Source organism: Salmo salar, chromosome 04 (assembly GCF_965601325.2).
Source record: "Salmo salar chromosome 04, fSalSal1, whole genome shotgun sequence".
NCBI lineage: Eukaryota > Metazoa > Chordata > Actinopteri > Salmoniformes > Salmonidae > Salmo > Salmo salar.
In genome coordinates, this window is record NC_138294.1 from 93462765 (window position 1) to 93483301 (window position 20537).

Sequence of the window (20537 nt, forward strand, 5' to 3'; positions counted from 1 at the left end):
CAGGTACCAGGTTATAATATCTACAGAAAAGACAGAAATGCCAAAGGTGGAGGTGTTGCGGTCTATATTCAGAACCACATTCCTGTAAAGCTTATTCAAATCCATCAGATGTGGTGATCATAATATAATAGCCATGTCTAGGAAAACCAAAGTTGCAAAGACTGGACCTAAAATTGTGTATATGTGATCATAATATAGGTTTTGTAGTGATTCCTATGTTGAAGATGTGAAAAATATTTGTTGATCTGAAATGTGTAATGAGCAAAAACCCTCATTGTTTTTTGCACAGGCTGCACACATCAGTCTCTCATTCACAATTTGACAAGCAAACAATTTCCCCTGGCGTGTGGCCGTAGAGGCCCCCTAAACAAATCCATGTCTCTTGTGGCCAGTGGCCGTTGCGCCCTTGGGCTGAATATTATAATCCCCTTCTTCCGGCTGCCAATCACTGTGCTCTGAAGCACCTCTCACTCACATGGCTCTCTCAGATATCTACATTTTTATTAGCCAATGTCTGTCACGTGATCGTGTCCTTCTCACAGGCATCTCACCTAAGAAGTAGGCTACAAGTGAAGACAGACACATCGGTCGACACAACTGCACATGTCCTTCTTATCCAATTCCGAGGCGCATATGGTAGATGTTAAAAGAACTGTGCACATTTACTTTTCGTCAGCCAACAAGATGAGTAGGTCTGACAAACAGCAAAAGCACTAGCCTATGTCAATCTACTATCACCCATAGTACAAAAGCCGACCTATTCTATTGGTCAACTTGTCCTTCTGTGCAAGAAAGACATATTACAAACATACTCTGGGACAGTTGTGGAATACGATAGATCCCAAATTAATACAACCACTTACATCAACAACAACAAAATTACGCAATGTGGCTGACGCAACAGATCAGCACGTTTAGCTTAAAATGTTGATAAACTATTAGTCTATTTCCTCACATTATAAGCGCAGCATAAGCGAGAATGTTCCATTAGCGGAAAACACCATTATCAAAAGTCACCGCAAATGTGATTATGCAAGTAATGCTTTTATTAGAAAGGTGCATTTTTATGGTGAAAATGATCTTCCCCAAAACTTGGGGATCCAAATGCTAAATACTAAAATCAATCAATCCATTAGTATCCAGATTAGGCAACTTCTATGCATATTGTTTAATGGAACCCTCTAAATTCTCAAAATCTGGGATCTGTTCAATAAGCTGTCGTGCATCTTTTTGTAAAGCAGCAAAGTAACGCTTTGTCTCTTTCAGGTCCCTGTCTCTATTGATCCTCAGCTTTCTCTTCAGCTCTCTGATTCTGTTTTCCTTCTCCAGGACCGTCTCCTCAAGAGTTAGATTTTCAATCAGCAGTGAACTCAGAGCTTCCTCGTATTTAGTTAGTAATGATGCCTCTTTTTCCTGCATTTTCTTCTCAAAGATATCCCTGACCTTCCTTTCCCTATCAGCAAGCATTTCGTTTACCTGTTGATATGTGTAATTTGTGTAGTAGCTACCCTGATTTGCCTTAATCATTTCATCTATCTTGTCAAAAAGTTCCAACACTTGGGTACGGTCACTTTTTTCCATATTGTTGAAAACATGGTATCTATTCCCTAATCTCCGCAGAATTTGCCTGAATTCCTCATTTGCCTCTTCCAACATTTTCTCAATCCCTCCTTCAGCACAGGTAAAAAGGATCATGGTGTGCTTCTCTGCATCTTTCCCAAATATTTCCTCAACTTTCTGTACTGTGCTCATTTCCTCCCTGGTGATGGGACCTACTTTAATAACAAGTACGATGGCATGTGGACCAGGCGCTGACATGTTAACACATTTAGCTATCTCTCTCTTCACTGTCAATTCAGCCAGATTTGTGTCTAATAGACCAGGTGTATCGACTACAGTGACCTGTCTATCTCCCACCTCCCCTGTCTCTTTAGAACACTCTTTGGTGACAGATGACATACGACCAGCTGATCTGAAGGCATCTGTCCCCAGGATGGTGTTGGCTGAAGAACTCTTCCCAGCACCAGTCTTCCCCACCAGAACTATTCTGGTCATGGACACTAGGAGAGAACAACAACAACAAAAAATAGGAGTAGAGTCACATACATGGTCCCGTGTGGCTCAGTTGGTAGAGCATGGTGTTTTGCAACACCAGTGGTTGTGGGTTCGATTCCCACGGGGGACCAGTGCGGAGAAAAAAAATGTATGAAATGTATGCATTCATTACTGTAAGTCGCTCTGGATAAGAGTGTCTGCTGAATGACTAAAATGCAAAAAAAAACATACGCCTCACACAACTCCTTGAGTAAGTGAATGGACACACGAGTGGTATTGAAAGCATAAATTGATCCAACAACTGAGCCACATATTAATGATCCATTTACTGTAGTTCACGGTTGGTTTACTCACTGTTGGGAGGAAGTTCTGAGCTCAATGTTCTCCGACGTGGCTGACCCTCATCTACTAATTGTGAGAAAAAAAAGTTACGTTAAAACATTGTTTATTAGGAGCTTTTCCTCAGCATTTCACTGTAAGGTCTACTACACCTGTTGTATTCAGCATTTCACTGTGAGGTCTACTACACCTGTTGTATTCAGCATTTCACTGTGAGGTCTACTACACCTGTTGTATTCAGCATTTCACTGTGAGGTCTACTACACCTGTTGTATTCAGCATTTCACTGTGAGGTCTACTACACCTGTTGTATTCAGCATTTCACTGTGAGGTCTACTACACCTGTTGTATTTAGCATTTCACTGTGAGGTCGTATTCGGCGCATGTCACAAATAACATTTGATTTGAACTCCCTGCTATCAACCAATCACCATCCAGGATCCAAACAACTTGTTTTATAAAGTGCATTGTACAACCTTATAGTACTTTGTTTTGTTAAAATTAGTAGTTATCAGTTATACATTCATAATACCGCTGTGTTGGAAGGTTAACAAATTAAACTATATTAAAATGAAATAGTGAGAAATGAACACATTCATTAATATTATTGTAATTGTTACATGAATATGGATGTGTTTCTACAACTGATATAGGTTTTTGGAAAAAAACGAATATTTCCTGCAAAAATAGATGGGTAATTCTTACAATTGGTACATCCACCACCAACGCTGGACCTTTTCTGTCCCCCTTTCAGCAGAGAATCTTCTGCAAAAGAGAAAATAATTCTAATGAAAAAAATAATCCATAATAATAATTTAATACTATTACACATAAGAAAATTGAGAATGATATTATCTGAAAACATGTCATGTTATTCTAGAAGGTGAATTTTTAATAATTGCCGTTCACCGTTCACACTTCGCCCGGGGCTCAGAACAATGCCAGTGTGGCCTACCAACGTGTTGCTACTGTTTGCACTAATTTAAAATACTGGTAAATGCAAGGGATTATGAATACTCGACCTCAGGCCAAATGTATCACCACAAACACAGCATATTTAATTAGATTTTTAATTAAAACAAAAAGTAACGAAAGTTTTACGTGGCTTACTTTCACTTTCATATCAAAACGTAACAAAACTGGATCGAATTTGTATTCAAAGGTGATGTTTTATTCTGCCTATAGAGCATATAAGGCTTAACTGTGTTGAACTGTAAACGACCTAACAATTCAGGCCATCGTTTTCGGGCGTAGACCAGGTGCTTTATGCTTCAGGCGCATCTAGTCTTATCGTCTGTGGAATAGGAATAGGACGAATGGAATAGTCCAACAAATATCCAAAAACATATGGCCAGATTGTGAGAAGTATTCTAATAGATGTGTATTGTCCAATAACTCACCGTCGGTGGGTTTAGAAGATGCCATTGAGAATGTAAATAACAAACGTCCGTGAATTTACTAAAGACAGTACAGTATGAAGACAGGCTTAACCAATAGAAATCCGTGATCACACATGACGCTATTGGACAGCTAAACTCGCGACGAACTGCGCATGTGCAGGCCGTCAACCCAAAGGCACTCTTTCGATATAAAGTTGTTTTTGGACGAAAATAAAATAAAATAAGAATAATGAGGCTTTACAAAGTATTCAGACCCCTTGACTTTTTCCACATTTTGTTACATCAGGAAGCAAATTCAGACAGTGCATAATTAAATAAACAAATGACCAAAACAAGTAACAAGAACAACGCACAGACAGGAAACTGAAAAAATAACTCCTGGCAGTGACATATATAGGACAGGTAATGAAGGAGGTGATGGAGTCCAGGTGAGTGATGACGTGCAGGTGCGGGTAACGATGGTGACAGGTGTGCGCCATAACGAGCAGCCTGGTGACCTAGAGGCCGGAGAGGGAGCACAGGTGACAACAGCCTTATTATAAAATGGATTAAATAGTTGTTTTAACCTCGTCAATCTACACACAATACCCCATAATGACAAAAGAAACACAAAAAAAGCATATTTCTGTAAGTATTCAGACCCTTTGCTATGAGACTCGAAATTGAGCTCAGGTGCATCCTGTTTCCATTGATCGTCCGTCCTTAAGATGTTTCTACAACTTGATTGGAGTCCACCTCTGGTAAATTCAATTGATTGGACATGATTTGGACAGGCAGACACCGGTCTATATAAGGTCCCACAGTTGACAGTGCATGTCAGAGCAAAAGCCAAGCCATGAGGTTGAAGGAATTGTCCGTAGAGCTCCAAGACAGGATTGTGTCGAGGCACAGATCTGGAGAAGGGTACCAGAACATTTCTGCAGCATTGAAGGTCCCCAACAACACAATGGCCTCCATCAGTCTGAAATGGAAGAAGTTTGGAACCACTAAGACTCTTCCTAGAGCTGTACGCCAGTCAGAGTGATGGTCACTCTGACAGAGCTCCAGAGTTCCTCTGTGGAGATGGGAGAACCTTCCAGAAGGACAACCATCTCTGCAGCACTCCACCAATCAGCCCTTTATGGTAGAGTGGCCAGACGGAAGCCACTCCTCAGTAAAAGGCACATGACAGCCAACGTGGAGTTTGCCAAAAAGCAAGTAAAGGACTCTCAGACCATGACAAACAAGATTCTCTGGTCTGATGAAACCAAGATTGCACTCTTTGGCCTGAATGCCAAGCATCATATCTGGAGGAAACCTGACACCATCCCTACGGTGAGCACAATGGTGGTAAAATCGTCAAATACAGCTTCTAAAAACCTGTTTTGCCTTGTCATAACGGGCTATTGTTTGTAGATTGATGAGGGGGAAAAAAACAGTTTCATTCATTTTAGAATAAGGCTGTAATGTAACATAATGTGGAAAAAGTCCAGGTAGTCATTACATTACATTACATTTAAGTCATTTAGCAGACGCTCTTATCCAGAGCGACTTACAAATTGGTGCATTCACCTTATGATATCCAGTGGAACAACCACTTTACAATAGTGCATCCAAATCTTTTAAGGGGGGGGGGGGGGGGGGGGTTAGAAGGATTACTTTATCCTATCCTAGGTATTCCTTAAAGAGGTGGGGTTTCAGGTGTCTCCGGAAGGTGGTGATTGACTCCACTGTCCTGGCGTCGTGAGGGAGCTTGTTCCACCATTGGGGTGTCAGAGTCATTTGATGAACTGTTCAGCAGTCTGATGGCTTGAGTATAGAAGCTGTTCAGGAGCCTTTTGGTCCCAGACTTGATGCTCCGGTACAGCTTGCCGTGCGGTAGCAAAGAGAACAGTCTATGATTTGGGTGGCTGGCGTCTTTGACCAATTTTAGGGCCTTCCTCTTACACCGCCTAGAATAGAGGCCCAGAATGGCAGGGAGCTCTGTCCCTGTAATGCACTGGGCCGTACGCACTACCCTCTGCAGCGCTTTGCGGTCGGATGCAGATCTGTGGCCATATCAAGGGGTGATGAAGCCAGTCAAGATGCTCTCAATGGTGCAGAGGGAAGAGGGTTTTGCCCTATTTCACGTTTGTGTTGATGTGTGTGGACCATGATAGCTCCTTAGCGATGTGGACACAGAGGAACCTGAAGCTCTCAACCTGCTCCACTACAGCCCCGTCAATGCATGTTAACCTCTATGGGTTACGCGGGACTGTGAAATATCAGGGCGGCAAATTCAAAAACAACAAAATGTCATAATTCAACTTTCTCAAACATACAACTATTTTACACCATTTTAAAGATGCACTTCTCCTTGATGTAACCACATTGTCCGATTTTCAAAAAGGCTTTACAGCGAAAGCAAAACATTAGATTATGTTAGGAGAGTAGACATAGACAAAAATAATTACACAGCCATTTTCCAAGCAAGGACATGTGTCAATAAAACCCAAAACACAGCGAAATGAAGCACTAACCTTTGACGATCTTCATCAGATGACATTCCTAGGACATTATGTTACACAATACATGTATGTTTTGTTCGATAAAGTTAATATTTATATCCAAAAACAGCATTTTACATTGGCGCGTGATGTTCAGAAAATGTATTCCCACCAAAACGTCCGGTGAATGTGCACAGTCATCTTGGAACAACTGGGGCTCACGCATGGTTCCAAATAAATATTGTTGCTAGCCTCGTTGCTAGCCTCGAAGGGCTCACAGAAGGCAATTAGCTCTGGTAGGCATCACTGGGCAGCTCGTTCCATTTTGTAGCCTATGATAGTTTGCAAGCCCTGCCACATCCAACCAGCGTCAGAGCCAGTGTAGTAAGGATTCGATCTTAGTCCTGTATTGACGCTTTGCCTGTTTGACGATTCGTCGGAGGGCGTAGCGGAATTTCTTATAAGCTTCCGGGTTAGAGTCCTGCTCCTTGAAAGCAGCAGCTCTAGCCTTTAGCTCAGTGTGGATGCTGCCTGTAATCTATGGCTTCTGGTTGGGAAATGTAGATGCAGTCACTGTGGGGTACGACGTCCTCAATGCACTTATTAATGAATCCGGTAAATTAATGAATCCCACTGACAAAGAAATGATCGGTCTATAATTTTAATAGTAGGTTTTTTTAATGGTTTATTTGAACAGTGAGAGACAGAATAACAACAACAAAAAATCCAGAAAAACGCATGTCAAAAATGTTATAAAATGATTTGCATTTTAATGAGGGAAATAAGTATTTGACCCCTCTGCAAAACATGACTTAGTACTACACATGTAAACTCTTATTCAGCATGCTTTCAGCGAGCAGTGTTATAGCACTTGTTTTTATAAATTATTAAGTTTGTTCAAGAAAAGCTGTCTGTTCCCATGTATCTGAGGTTTCCTTGTCTATCAGCTTTCTCTAGACACAAATGTTGTCCCAAGCAAGCATACCTTACAATGCAGATCTTTTGGAATATATTTATGAAACTGTAATATATTGCTATTCTCATTCTAGCCACGAAAATGTTGTTATGCCATTATTTTAAGTCTGGTTTTGGGGCGTAAGAGGGAACTATGGAGGGTTTGTCAGTGTTGGGGAGGAAAGTGGTTGTTCTATTCTGTTCCCTCAGAATGACTGGATTGTGATGAACTGAACTCTGCTGCCCTCTGTTGGGTATAAACGGTACTGCATGTCTTCTCAACCAAATAGGGGGGGGGGGGGGGGGGGGTTCCTAATCAGACTAATGTAAAGAGAGATCAGTAGGAGCGTCCTGTCTCACTACAGAAAGAGGAGATAGGCTGCCTCATGCTTCATAAATAGAAGTAGGCTCCTACTCTATAGGCCGTTCTGGCTGGGACAAGGCTACTTCCTGTATCAACCACTCTGCAGCTTGCTATATGTAGTTCCCACCGTGTTGACTCCCCCCACCACAGGCCTCTATTTTAGATCAGGGCCTATGTTCACTGTGAGTCAGTGTAGGAGTGTTGGTCTAGGATCATGTCTCAGTGTAGGAGTGCTGGTCTAGGATCAGGTCTCAGGGTAGGAGTGTTGGTCTAGGATCATGTCTCAGTGTAGGAGTGTTGGTCTAGGATCATGTCTCAGTGTAGGAGTGCTGGTCTAGGATCAGGTCTCAGGGTAGGAGTGTTGGTCTAGGATCATGTCTCAGTGTAGGAGTGTTGGTCTAGGATCATGTCTCAGTGTAGGAGTGTTGGTCTAGGATCATGTCTCAGTGTAGGAGTGCTGGTCTAGGATCAGGTCTCAGGGTAGGAGTGTTGGTCTAGGATCATGTCTCAGTGTAGGAGTGTTGGTCTAGGATCATGTCTCAGTGTAGGAGTGTTGGTCTAGGATCAGGTCTCAGGGTAGGAGTGCTGGTCTAGGATCATGTCTCAGTGTAGGAGTGTTGGTCTAGGATCATGTCTCAGTGTAGGAGTGTTGGTCTAGGATCATGTCTCAGTGTAGGAGTGCTGGTCTAGGATCAGGTCTCAGGGTAGGAGTGTTGGTCTAGGATCATGTCTCAGTGTAGGAGTGTTGGTCTAGGATCATGTCTCAGTGTAGGAGTGCTGGTCTAGGATCAGGTCTCAGTGTAGGAGTGTTGGTCTAGGATCATGTCTCAGTGTAGGAGTGTTGGTCTAGGATCATGTCTCAGTGTAGGAGTGTTGGTCTAGGATCATGTCTCAGTGTAGGAGTGTTGGTCTAGGATCATGTCTCAGTGTAGGAGTGCTCAGTGTAGGAGTGCTGGTCTAGGATCAGGTCTCAGTGTAGGAGTGCTGGTCTAGGATCAGGTCTCAGGGTAGGAGTGTTGGTCTAGGATCATGTCTCAGTGTAGGAGTGCTGGTCTAGGATCAGGTCTCAGGGTAGGAGTGTTGGTCTAGGATCATGTCTCAGTGTAGGAGTGTTGGTCTAGGATCAGGTCTCAGGGTAGGAGTGTTGGTCTAGGATCATGTCTCAGTGTAGGAGTGTTGGTCTAGGATCATGTCTCAGTGTAGGAGTGTTGGTCTAGGATCAGGTCTCAGGGTAGGAGTGTTGGTCTAGGATCAGGTCTCAGGGTAGGAGTGTTGGTCTAGGATCATGTCTCAGTGTAGGAGTGCTGGTCTAGGATCATGTCTCAGTGTAGGAGTGCTGAGAGAAAAGCACAACACACACTGGTGGGTAAACAAAGAGAGCTATTTTTAATCTGGAGAACACAAATAGCAGGAGGGAAATAAATCATAGTGTTCCCTCCACCGTCACATGATCCCTCCTGATTTGTTTTATTCAAAGTGGCGTCTGTGGTCGTATACCAGACATTTATGTCTGACAGGAAAAGGAACATTAGGGACTGAGTGTGGCAGGTAGTTAAATCTGTGTCCCAAATGGCAGCCTATTCCCTAAATGTAGTGCACTAGTTTTGACCAGAATCCATTTGGGATGCAAAGTGAATGTTCCTGCCTGACATGTTGCATGTGTCCGTTTCTATCTCTCCCTGTCCCGGATAAATTATGTTTGGAAAGAAATGAGAGATAATAATAATAATTATATTAATCCATTCCAAAACACAACCACAGTGTAGTACATAGAACAAAAACGCTGATCATAGTTCTGACATAAACATACAAGCGGTGATCAGTGTTTGATGGCGATGAGATGGAAAGAAGCCGCGTAGTCACACTTGTGGTTGCTGTCCCGGTCCTCAGCCTGCTGCAGAGTGAACTCCTCCACAGACAGCCCCAGCTTTGACAACGTCTCAGTGATGAACTCCTCACTCAGGTTGACACAGTCAAACCTCTGCTCTCCCACCGTGTAGAAGGTCTCGTCCAGGTCCCCGATCAGGACCAGGACCCCTCCAGACCTCAGTAGGTCCACCATGGAGGACAGCGAGCGGCGGTAGGACTCACGGTCCTTACACGCCGCTTCAAGGCACAGCGAGGAAAGGACGCAGTCCGCCGGTGGAACCGTGACAGGGTGGAACGGGTTCTCCAGGCAAATGTCGCACTTTAGAACCTGTTTAACCCTCTGACGGAGAGTGTCTGTGATGATCGCTGGGGTTCTGTTGAGAGCAAGAGACAGAAGGAGAATGTGTTTTTTATTTATTTTTATAAGTAAATAGAATACAGTGATTACAAGAAAGAAATGAAGTGAAAAGAAGGATGCCTACATTTACGAAACATTTTTTAACCATAGTTGAAACCGTACAAGCTCACTTCTAACCCGTATCTGCACTGTAAAAATACAGTACATTTTACAGTAAGTTTCTTTGGAATGTATGGTAACATACTGTACCTTTTTTTTTTACAGTAACTTTCAGGTAACCAGGTGCCAGTAAGTTAGTGTAAAAACCACTGTCACGTCCTGACCAGCAGAGGGAGTAATTGTATTAGTTTTGGTCAGGGCGTGGCAGAGGGTTTGTGTTGTGTATGCATTTCTATGTTCTGTCTAGTTTAGTTTTTCTATGTTTAGGATTGGGTGTTGGACTCTCAATTGGAGGCAGGTGTTTCTAGTTGCCTCTGATTGAGAGTCCTATATATAGGTGTGTGTTTGGTTAGGTTGTGGGTAGTTGATTTTGCACTGCTGTATGTGAGTACCTAGCCTGTAAAACTGTCGGTCTGTCGTTCTCTTTTGTTTATTGTTTTTTTCGTGTTCACGTGTATTGAATAAATTATCATGATGAGCACGCAACCCGCTGCGCCTTGGTCTTCTCTCCAGTACGACAACCGTTACAACAACAGGGTTACTGTACCTTTTCCTCTCCAGATCACAGACATACTGGAGGTGAGCGTTCCAGTCGAAGCATCCCTCCTCTGCTTTCAGCCACTTCTCAATCTCCTTCCTGTTGCTGTCCACGTAGTCCGACACCACAATCTCATCATAGTACTCACAGGCACTGATCAAAGTGTGGATGGTTGGCCCTGTACCCACCTCTATCAGCCTCTGGCCCCTGTACTTCCCTGAGGAGAGGAACAACACAGTTTCATTCATTCTCAGTTGATATTTATTTAACTGTCCATTAGGTAGCCTAGTGGTTAGAGCGTCGGACTAATAACCGAAAGGTTAGAAGATTGAATCCCCGAGCTGACAAGATAAAAATCTGTCATTGTACCCCTGAACAAGGCAGTTAACCACGCTGTTCCTAGGCCGTCATTGAAAATAAGAACATGTTCTTAACTGACTTGCCTAGTTAAATGAGGATTAAAAAAAATACATAGAGTGCATTCGGAAAGTATTCAGACCCCTTCCCATTTTGTTACATTACAGCCTTATTCTAAAATTGATAAAATACAAACATTTCCTCATCAATCTACACACAATACCCCATAATGATAAAGCAAATACAGGTTTTTAGACATTTTTACAAATTTATAAACAAACACCTTATTTGTATTTATTATGGATCCCCATTAGTTTCTGCTAAGGCAGCAGCTACTCTTCCTGGGGTTTATTATGGATCCCCATTAGTTACCGCCAAGGCAGCAGCTACTCTTCCTGGGGTTTATTATGGATCCCCATTAGTTCCTGCCAAGGCAGCAGCTACTCTTCCTGGGGTTTATTATGGATCCCCATTAGTTCCTGCCAAGGCAGCAGCTACTCTTCCTGGGGTTTATTATGGATCCCCATTAGTTCCTGCCAAGGCAGCAGCTACTCTTCCTGGGGTTTATTATGGATCCCCATTAGTTTCTGCTAAGGCAGCAGCTACTCTTCCTGGGGTTTGTTATGGATCCCCATTAGTTCCTGTCGAGGCAGCAGCTACTCTTCCTGGGGTTTATTATGGATCCCCATTAGTTCCTGCCAAGGCAGCAGCTACTCTTCCTGGGGTTTATTATGGATCCCCATTAGTTCCTGCCAAGGCAGCAGCTACTCTTCCTGGGGTTTATTATGGATCCCCATTAGTTCCTGCCAAGGCAGCAGCTACTCTTCCTGGGGTTTATTATGGATCCCCATTAGTTCCTGCCAAGGCAGCAGCTACTCTTCCTGGGGTTTATTATGGATCCCCATTAGTTCCTGCCAAGGCAGCAGCTACTCTTCCTGGGGTTTATTATGGATCCCCATTAGTTCCTGCCAAGGCAGCAGCTACTCTTCCTGGGGTTTATTATGGATCCCCATTAGTTCCTGTCAAGGCAGCAGCTACTCTTCCTGGGGTTTATTATGGATCCCCATTAGTTCCTGTCAAGGCAGCAGCTACTCTTCCTGGGGTTTATTATGGATCCCCATTAGTTCCTGCCAAGGCAGCAGCTACTCTTCCTGGGGTTTATTATGGATCCCCATTAGTTCCTGCCAAGGCAGCAGCTACTCTTCCTGGGGTTTATTATGGATCCCCATTAGTTCCTGCCAAGGCAGCAGCTACTCTTCCTGGGGTTTATTATAGATCCCCATTAGTTCCTGCCAAGGCAGCAGCTACTCTTCCTGGGGTTTATTATGGATCCCCATTAGTTCCTGCCAAGGCAGCAGCTACTCTTCCTGGGGTTTATTATGGATCCCCATTAGTTCCTGCCAAGGCAGCAGCTACTCTTCCTGGGGTTTATTATGGATCCCCATTAGTTCCTGCCAAGGCAGCAGCTACTCTTCCTGGGGTGTATTATGGATCCCCATTAGTTCCTGCCAAGGCAGCAGCTACTCTTCCTGGGGTTTATTATGGATCCCCATTAGTTCCTGTCGAGGCAGCAGCTACTCTTCCTGGGGTTTATTATGGATCCCCATTAGTTCCTGCCAAGGCAGCAGCTACTCTTCCTGGGGTTTATTATGGATCCCCATTAGTTCCTGCCAAGGCAGCAGCTACTCTTCCTGGGGTCCAGCAAAATTAAGGCAGTTTTATACAATTTAAAAAACATTACAATACAGTCACAGATTTCACAACACACTGTGTGGCCTCAGGCCCCTACTCCACCACTACCACATATCTACAGTACTAAATCCATGTGTATGCATATGTCTGTGCCAATGTTTGTGTTGCTTCACAGTCCCCGCTGTTCTATAAGGTGTATTTCTATCAGTTTTTTTTATCTGATTCTACTGCTGCATCAGTTACTTGATGTGGAATAGAGTTCCATGTAGTCATGGCTCTATGTAGTACTGTGTGCCTCCCATAGTCTGTTCTGGACTTGGGGACTGTGAAGAGACCTCTGGTGGCATGTCTTGTGGGGTATGGATGGGTGTCTGAGCTGTGTGCCAGTAGTTTAGACAGACAGCTCGGTGCATTGAACATGTCAATACCTCTCATAAATAAAAGTAGTGATGAAGTCAATCTCTCCTCCACTTTCAGCCAGGAGAGATTGACATGCATATTATTAATATTAGCACTCTGGGTACATCCAATGTGCAGCCCTGTTCTGAGACAATTGCAATTTTCCTATGTCCTTTTTTGTGGCACCTGACCACACGACTGAACAGTAGACTAGGGCCTGTAGGACCTGCCTTTTGATAGTGTTGTTAAGAAGGTAGAAACTAGGGCATGTAGGACCTGCCTTGTTGATAGTGTTGTTAAGAAGGTAGAAACTAGGGCCTGTAGGACCTGCCTTTTGATAGTGTTGTTAAGAAGGCAGAACAGGGCTTTATTATAAGACAGACTTCTCTCCATTTTAGCTACTACTGCATCTGTATGTTTTGACCGTGACGGTTTACAATCTAGTGTTACTCCAAGCAGTTTAGTCATCGCAACTTGCTCAATTATTTATTACAAGATTTAGTTGAGGTTTAGGGTTTAGTGAGTGTTTTGTTCCAAATACAATGCTTTTCATTTTTTTAATATTTTGGGCTAACTTATTCCTTGCCACCCACTCTGAAACAAACTGCAGCTCTTTGTTGAGTGTTGCAGTTATTTCAGTCGCTGTAGTAGCTGACGTGTATAGTGTTGAGTCATCCGCATACATAGACACTCTGGCTTTACTCAAAGTCAGTGGCATGTAGTTAGTAAAAATTTTAAAAAGCAAGGGGCCTAAACAGCTACCCTGGGGAATTCCTGATTCTAACTGGATTATATTTGAAAGGCTTCCATTAAAGAACACCCTCTGTGTTCTGTTAGACAAGCCATAACACGTGTTTTTCCAACAGCAGACTATGACCAATAATGTCAAAAGCTGCACTGAAATCTAACTAGACAGCCCCCACAATCACTTTATCATCAATTTTCTCTCAGCCAATCATCAGTCATTTGTGTAATTGCTGTGCTTGTTGAGTGTCCTTCCCTATAAAGCATGCTGAAATTCTGTTTTCAATTTGTTTACTGTGAAATAGCATTGTATCTGGTCAAACACTATTTTTTCCAGAAGTTTACTAAAGGGTTGGTAACAGGCTAACTGGTCGGCTATCTGAAGGAGGTTTTACTATTCTTGGGTAGTGGAATGACTTCTGCTTCCCTCCAAGCCTGGGGGCACACGCTCTCTAGAAGGCTTCAATTGAAGATGTGGCAAATAGGAGTGGCAATATCATCCGCTATTATCCTCAGTCATTTTCCATCCAGACTGTCAGACCCTGGTGGCTTGTCATTGTTGATAGACAACAATACTTTTTTCACCTCTTCCACACTGACTTTACGGAATTCAAAAGTACAATTCTTGTCTTTCATAATTTGGTCAGTTAAACTTGGATGTGTAGTGTCAGTGTTTGTTACTGGCATGTCATCCCTCAGTTTGTTTATCTTGCCAATGAAAAAGTCATTAAAGTAGTTTGCAATATCAGTGGGTTTTGTGATGAATGAGCCATCTGATTTTATGAATGAAGGAACAGAGTTGGCTTTTTTCCCAAAAATGTAATTTAAGGTGCCCCAAAGCTTTTACTTATCATTCTTTTATATAATTTATCTTTGTTTCATAGTGTTTTTTCTTTTTCTTTTTATTTCATTTAGTCACATCATTTCTTAATTTGCAGTACGTTTGCCAATCAGCTGGGCTGCCAGACTGAATTGCCGTACCTTTTGCCTCATCCCTCTCAACCATATAATTTATCAATTCCTCATCAATCCAAGGGGAATTAACAGTTTTAATGTAAGTATTCAGACCCTTTGCTATGAGAGTGTACATTGAGCTCAGGTGAATTCTGTTTCCATTGATCATCCTTGAGATGTTTCTACAACTTGATTGGAGTCCACCTGTGGTAAATTCAATTGATTGGACACGATTTGGAAAGGCAACACACCTGTTTATAAAAGGTCCCACAGTTGACAGTGCATGTCAGAGCAAAAACCAAGCCACGAGGTCGAAGGAATTGTCCGTAGTGCTCTGAGACGGGATTGTGTCGAGGTAGAGATCCGGGGGAAGGGTACCGACAAAAAACGGCTGCAGCATTGATGGTCCCCAAGAACACAGTGGCCGACATCAATCTTAAATGGATGACTAGTCAGGGTCGAGGCAAAGATGAACGGAGCAAAGTACAGAGAGATCCTTGATGAAAACCTGCCCCAGAGTGCTCAGGACCTCAGACTGGGGGCGAAGGTTCGCCTTCCAACAGGACAACAACCCTAAGCACACAGCCAAGACAACGCATGAGTGGTTTTGGGACAAGTCTCTGAATGTCCTTGAGTAGCCCAGCCAGAGCCCGGACATGAACCCGATCGAACATCTCTGGAGAGACCTGAAAATAGCTGTGCAGCGAAGCTCCCCATACAACCTGACAGGATCTGCAGAGAAGAAAGAATGGAGAAACTCCCCAAATACAGGTGTGCCAAGCTTGTAGCGTCATACCCAAGAAGACTATAGGCTGTAATCGCTGCCAAAGGTGCTTCAACAAAGTACTGAGTAAAGGGTCTGAACACTTATGTAAATGTGATATTTCAGTTATTTATATATTGATGCATTTATAATTTTATTTTTGAAAAAGCTGTTTTTACTTTGTCATTATGGGATATTGTGTGTAGATTGATGAAGAAAAAACAATTTAATACATTTTAGAATAAGGATGTAACGTAACAAATTGTGGAAAAAGTCAAGGGGTCTGAATAGTTTCAGATTGCACTTTACATACTGCTACACTGGATAGATTGATTTCAAGGTCTGAGATCAAGACATATTGTTGTTACCCAAAAGTGTGACACCAATGACCTTATCAATACACCTAAACACACCAATTACCTTATCAATACACCTAGACACACCAATTACCTTATCAATACACCTAGACACACCAATTACCTTATCAGTACACCTAAACACACCAATTACCTTATCAGTACACCTAGACACACCAATTACCTTATCAGTACACCTAAACACACCAATTACCTTATCAATACACCTAAACACACCAATTACCTTATCAGTACACCTAAACACACCAATTACCTTATCAGTACACCTAAACACACCAATGACCTTATCAGTACACCTAAACACACCAATTACCTTATCAGTACACCTAAACACACCAATGACCTTATCAGTACACCTAGACACACCAATTACCTTATCAGTACACCTAGACACACCAATGAAGTTACATACTGTTGGAATCGATGACACAGAGTGACCTACTGTTCCTGTTGTCTACCTGTTGAGAAGGTCTTGCTGAGCTGACAGAGGACGAAGGAGACGAAGCGGCTGTTGTCTTTCTGGCCCGGGACAGCAGCAAACTGATAGCAGTAGTTGAAGTAGGTCTTTGGGTCAAACTTGTCCTGGTGGCACTCTCCCATGGTGGTGGTGGTGTGGTGGTGGTGGTGTGGTGGCTGTTCAGGTGTTCAGGTGTGTGACTCGGGATGGTGGTGGGAGAGGTGCAGTACCTGTGAGAGAGGGGGAAAACAATAGCTCAGATAGTGTGTACTGCCCATCGCCCATTGTGCAGAAATGTCACTTTTTCCTGACACCAGGAGTGGTGTCGCCCTGGGAGGCTGTCTAAAGTCCCTGCGTGTGTGTGTGTGTGTGTGTGTGTGTGTGTGTGTGTGTGTGTGTGTGTGTGTGTGTGTGTGTGTGTGTGTGTGTGTGTGTGTGTGTGTGTGTGTGTGTGTGTGTGTGTGTGTGTGTGTGTGTGTGTGTGTGTGTGTGTGTGTGTGTGTGTGTGTGTGTGTGTGTGTGTGTACTACAGACCTATAATCACAGGCTGATATCTGACCAGTCTCTGTGGAGTACTATTAGATCTCATTGGGGCGTCCCGTGTGGCTCAGTTGGTAGAGCATGGTGTTTGCAATGCCAGGGTTGTGGGTTGGATTCCCACGGGGGACCAGTATGGAGAAAATGTTTTAAAAAATGTAAGTAGCTCTGGATAAGAGTGTCTGCTAAATGACTAAAATGTTGATGTTTCTAATGAAAAGCCAAATGTCGTCTTGGACCTGTCAGACAGACACACTCTTGTAAAGACATCACTTCAGAGAAACAGAAAGTTAACTGTGTGAAAGCAGGTGTAAATATACTGCCACCTCCTGGGCAGGAGTTTGCAACCGAAGACAACTTTTTTGAATAAAGTATTTTGACGGACACTTTCTCTCCCCGACACCAATCAACATTCACGGAATACCCAACTCTAGCCAAATACAACTGTTTCAGTTCATTGAAATAGATAAAGTTATTTAAAGTGGCAATCAGCAGTTGAAACAATAACAAAAGCGATCTCACCATCGACGTTTCGGTATAAATCTGGGAGTTGGGGCTGAATAAATCGAACTACTCTCAAATTCAAAGACAGAGCGATGGACGCAAAGACTGACCATCCATTATATTAAATTAATGTTTCTAATATGTTCTAGTTTTAACCACTTTTTTTGAGGCTATATAATGTTTGTTTAAAAAAAGCATTTTCGTAAAACAAGGTTTTATTTTAGGTTCTGATGGCGTACAACAGTTTGAGCTAAGCTCATAAGCCATTTCTAAGTTATATTTAAGCAGTAACACATGAGGTGGTGTGGTATACGGCCAATATACCACGGCTAAGGGCTGTTCTTAGCCCGAGGTGCCTCATTGCTGTTGTAAACTGGTTACCAACATAATTACAGCAGTAAAAATACATGTTGTGGTATACGGTCTGATATATACCACGGCTGTCAGCCAATCAACATTCAGTGCTCGAACCACCCGGTTTATAATCTTCAATAATCAAATGGGTACATATCATTAATTTATAAATCCAAAAAATGGATGTAGCGAACTGCTGATTGGCCCTTTGAGATCGTCTCTGTCTGACCTGGTGAGTGAACAGTATTTACCCCCCGTTGGTCACCTGAGGGAATGGTATCAACAATGGAAACATGACAACAGGCACAATAGGACAGACAGATATAGTGTAGTTCTACTGTGTATTACATGAAAACCCACACTGCCCACTGACAGACCTTCTTCAACTCCGTGCTGTGATTCGTTGACACTAGTGCTCATGTTAATGCGCCCAGAAACGTATTATAGGTGAGCTTTCTTGCTCCATGCTGACCGCGCAACGCGGCGTGCTAGACCATTTCAACCGCGGGGGGGGGGGGGGGGGTGGTGGCCCAGTTGTACTGTTAGACGTGGGCCAGTTACATTAGACGTTATTGTTGTCGTATCGTTTTCTTCACTGCATTAGCAGGTAAAAGACCATGTTCATAATCATCATCGTTTGCCATTTACATTTTAGTCATTTAGCAGATGCTCTTACCCAGAGCGACTTACAGTAGTGAATACATACATTTTTTTTGTACTGGTCCCCCGTGGGAATCGAACCCATAACACTGGCGTTGCAAACACCATGCTCTACCAACTGAGCCACAGGGAAGGCTAGCTTTGCCACAGGTTTGTCTAATAACGGATGTAAAAAAAAAAAAAAACGAGTTATGTCAAAAAAATATTTAATACTCCACATTTAGGGGGGGCCACAACGGGGTCTAAAATTGTTGTCACAGGGGCACTGCCCCCCCCCCCCCCAGAAGCGTTAGCGGCTAAAGGGTAAGGAATATATTAATAAACTCCAGCTGGCCAAGCTACAGAATGTATTTCGGGGAGTTCTGTAGAAACAACAGCAGGGGGCCAGGAGCGCCTGACTATTTTCATTTAAAAAAATATATATATATATATAAGAAATATATCATTCAGTAATGATTTTTATGAATGTAAGAAAAAAGTTCAACTACACATAGGAAACTTTGAAACAAGGCAAGTGCAGATGGATTGCGGACTGTAACCTAAACTCTCCAAATGTCACAGCAGTGCTGTTTCAGGAAGAGCAACTCCAGACAGCAGGGTGATATGCAACGGTTACATGTAGACATTTAAGAAAAAAAAAAGAAAATCACATTTACAAGAGAGAAGACGTTGAACAAATAGTTAACCGCTCAAAGTAATAGTAGTTCATAGTAACACGTGCTTAAATAAAATAGTGTGGCGTGTCGGAGGACGGCACGAGAGACGGAGCGACGGAGTACTTACAGGCTGATCCGGTGAGCGTGCGAGACATTCCAAGAAGAGTCCTGTGACTACACCCTGACGGAAAACACCCTTATGGAAAACCGGCTGAACTGGAATAACACCTTGTGTGTGTGTGTGTGTGTGTGTCTCTCTCTGTATGTGTGTGTGTGTGTGTGTGTGTCTCTCTCTCTCTCTCTCTGTATGTGTGTGTGTGTGTGTGTGTGTGTGTGTGTGTGTGTGTGTGTGTGTCTCTCTCTGTATGTGTGTGTGTGTGTCTCTCTCTGTATGTGTGTGTGTGTGTGTATGTGTGTGTGTGTGTCTCTCTCTCTGTATGTGTGTGTGTGTGTGTGTGTGTGTGTGTGTGTGTGTGTGTCTCTCTCTGTATGTGTGTGTGTAGTGGCTTCCTTTCCTCTTTACCGTAGCCACTGCCCAAGCCTGAAGCGGGGTTGTTTGGTACTCATACAGTCCACACTCAAGGTTTCCAAACGGCCAAACATTCAATGTGATCCAGGGGATATGGTGCAACAAAAATGTTTATTCTTCTTATATCTAACAGAAAAATGATTATCCAATCAACTTAAAACATAGATTACTTGATATGGAAAATACATAATATGACCTGTATGTCTGTATGGTCAAAAAACTATACCGCTCCCGCGTCTAGCAAGGACTCCTCCCCCCGAAGGCCCAACTACCTGCCTTTATCCTAACACACTTACCGCAGTATAATGAATGGGCAAGAGGGGGGGACAAAAACTAAGTTACACTAACAACAAATGAATACATCTCAATCAGGTAAATATAAATCATAAAATGTACGTACCTAATATTTCATCATATACATTCATATTTACACAAATATACATGGAGCTCTGAATGTTCTGTCTTTTATACAAATATGTCCAAATCGGCTCTAACAGTGTGTGTGTGTGTGTGTCTCTGTGTATGTGTGTGTGTGTGTATGTGTGTGTGTGTGTCTCTCTCTGTATGTGTGTGTGTGTGTGTCTCTGTGTGTCTCTCTCTCTCTCTGTGTGTGTGTGTGTGTCTCTGTGTATGTGTGTGTGTGTCTCTGTGTATGTGTGTGTGTGTGTGTGTGTGTGTCTCTGTGTGTCTCTCTCTCTGTGTGTGTGTGTGTGTGTGTGTGTGTGTGTGTGTGTGTGTGTGTGTGTGTGTGTGTTTGCCAGATCAGCACTAGAACATGTAAAGAACAAGAACATTGTTTATGAAATCAAAAATACATAAACACATTTTATCCACCATATGTTTTTATTAACATTTAAGAAAGGAAAACCCACACCGCTCTTGCTTGTATTACCCCCCAAGCCATAAGACTCCTGAACAGGGAATCAAACCTAACCGGGCTATCTGCATTGTGCCCCCCCGACCCCTCTTTTACACTGCTGCTACTCTCTGTTCATCATATATGCATAGTCACTTTAACCATATCTACATGTACCTACTACCTCAATCAGCCTG

At 42.9% G+C, this 20537-nt stretch overlaps 2 protein-coding genes across 2 annotated transcripts; both read right to left on the reverse strand.

Annotated features, from left to right (window-relative positions):
- Window positions 1–858: 858 nt before the first annotated feature.
- LOC106604021 (GTPase IMAP family member 7) lies at window positions 859–3908 on the reverse strand. Its single transcript, XM_014198353.3, has 4 exons — window positions 3795–3908; window positions 3100–3159; window positions 2410–2463; window positions 859–2060 (listed from the first exon to the last, which is right to left on the reverse strand). The coding sequence occupies exons 1-4, from the start codon at window positions 3817–3819 to the stop codon at window positions 1156–1158; spliced, it is 1044 nt and encodes a 347-aa protein (XP_014053828.3). The 5' UTR covers window positions 3820–3908; the 3' UTR covers window positions 859–1155.
- Window positions 3909–8945: 5037 nt separating this feature from the next.
- On the reverse strand, window positions 8946–19119 carry zgc:64002 (Nicotinamide N-methyltransferase). The gene is given in 4 exon segments (NM_001146502.2): window positions 8946–9820; window positions 10511–10718; window positions 16246–16474; window positions 19083–19119. Coding segments are annotated over 3 exon segments (774 nt in total). The 5' UTR covers window positions 16388–16474; window positions 19083–19119; the 3' UTR covers window positions 8946–9396.
- Window positions 19120–20537: the final 1418 nt, after the last annotated feature.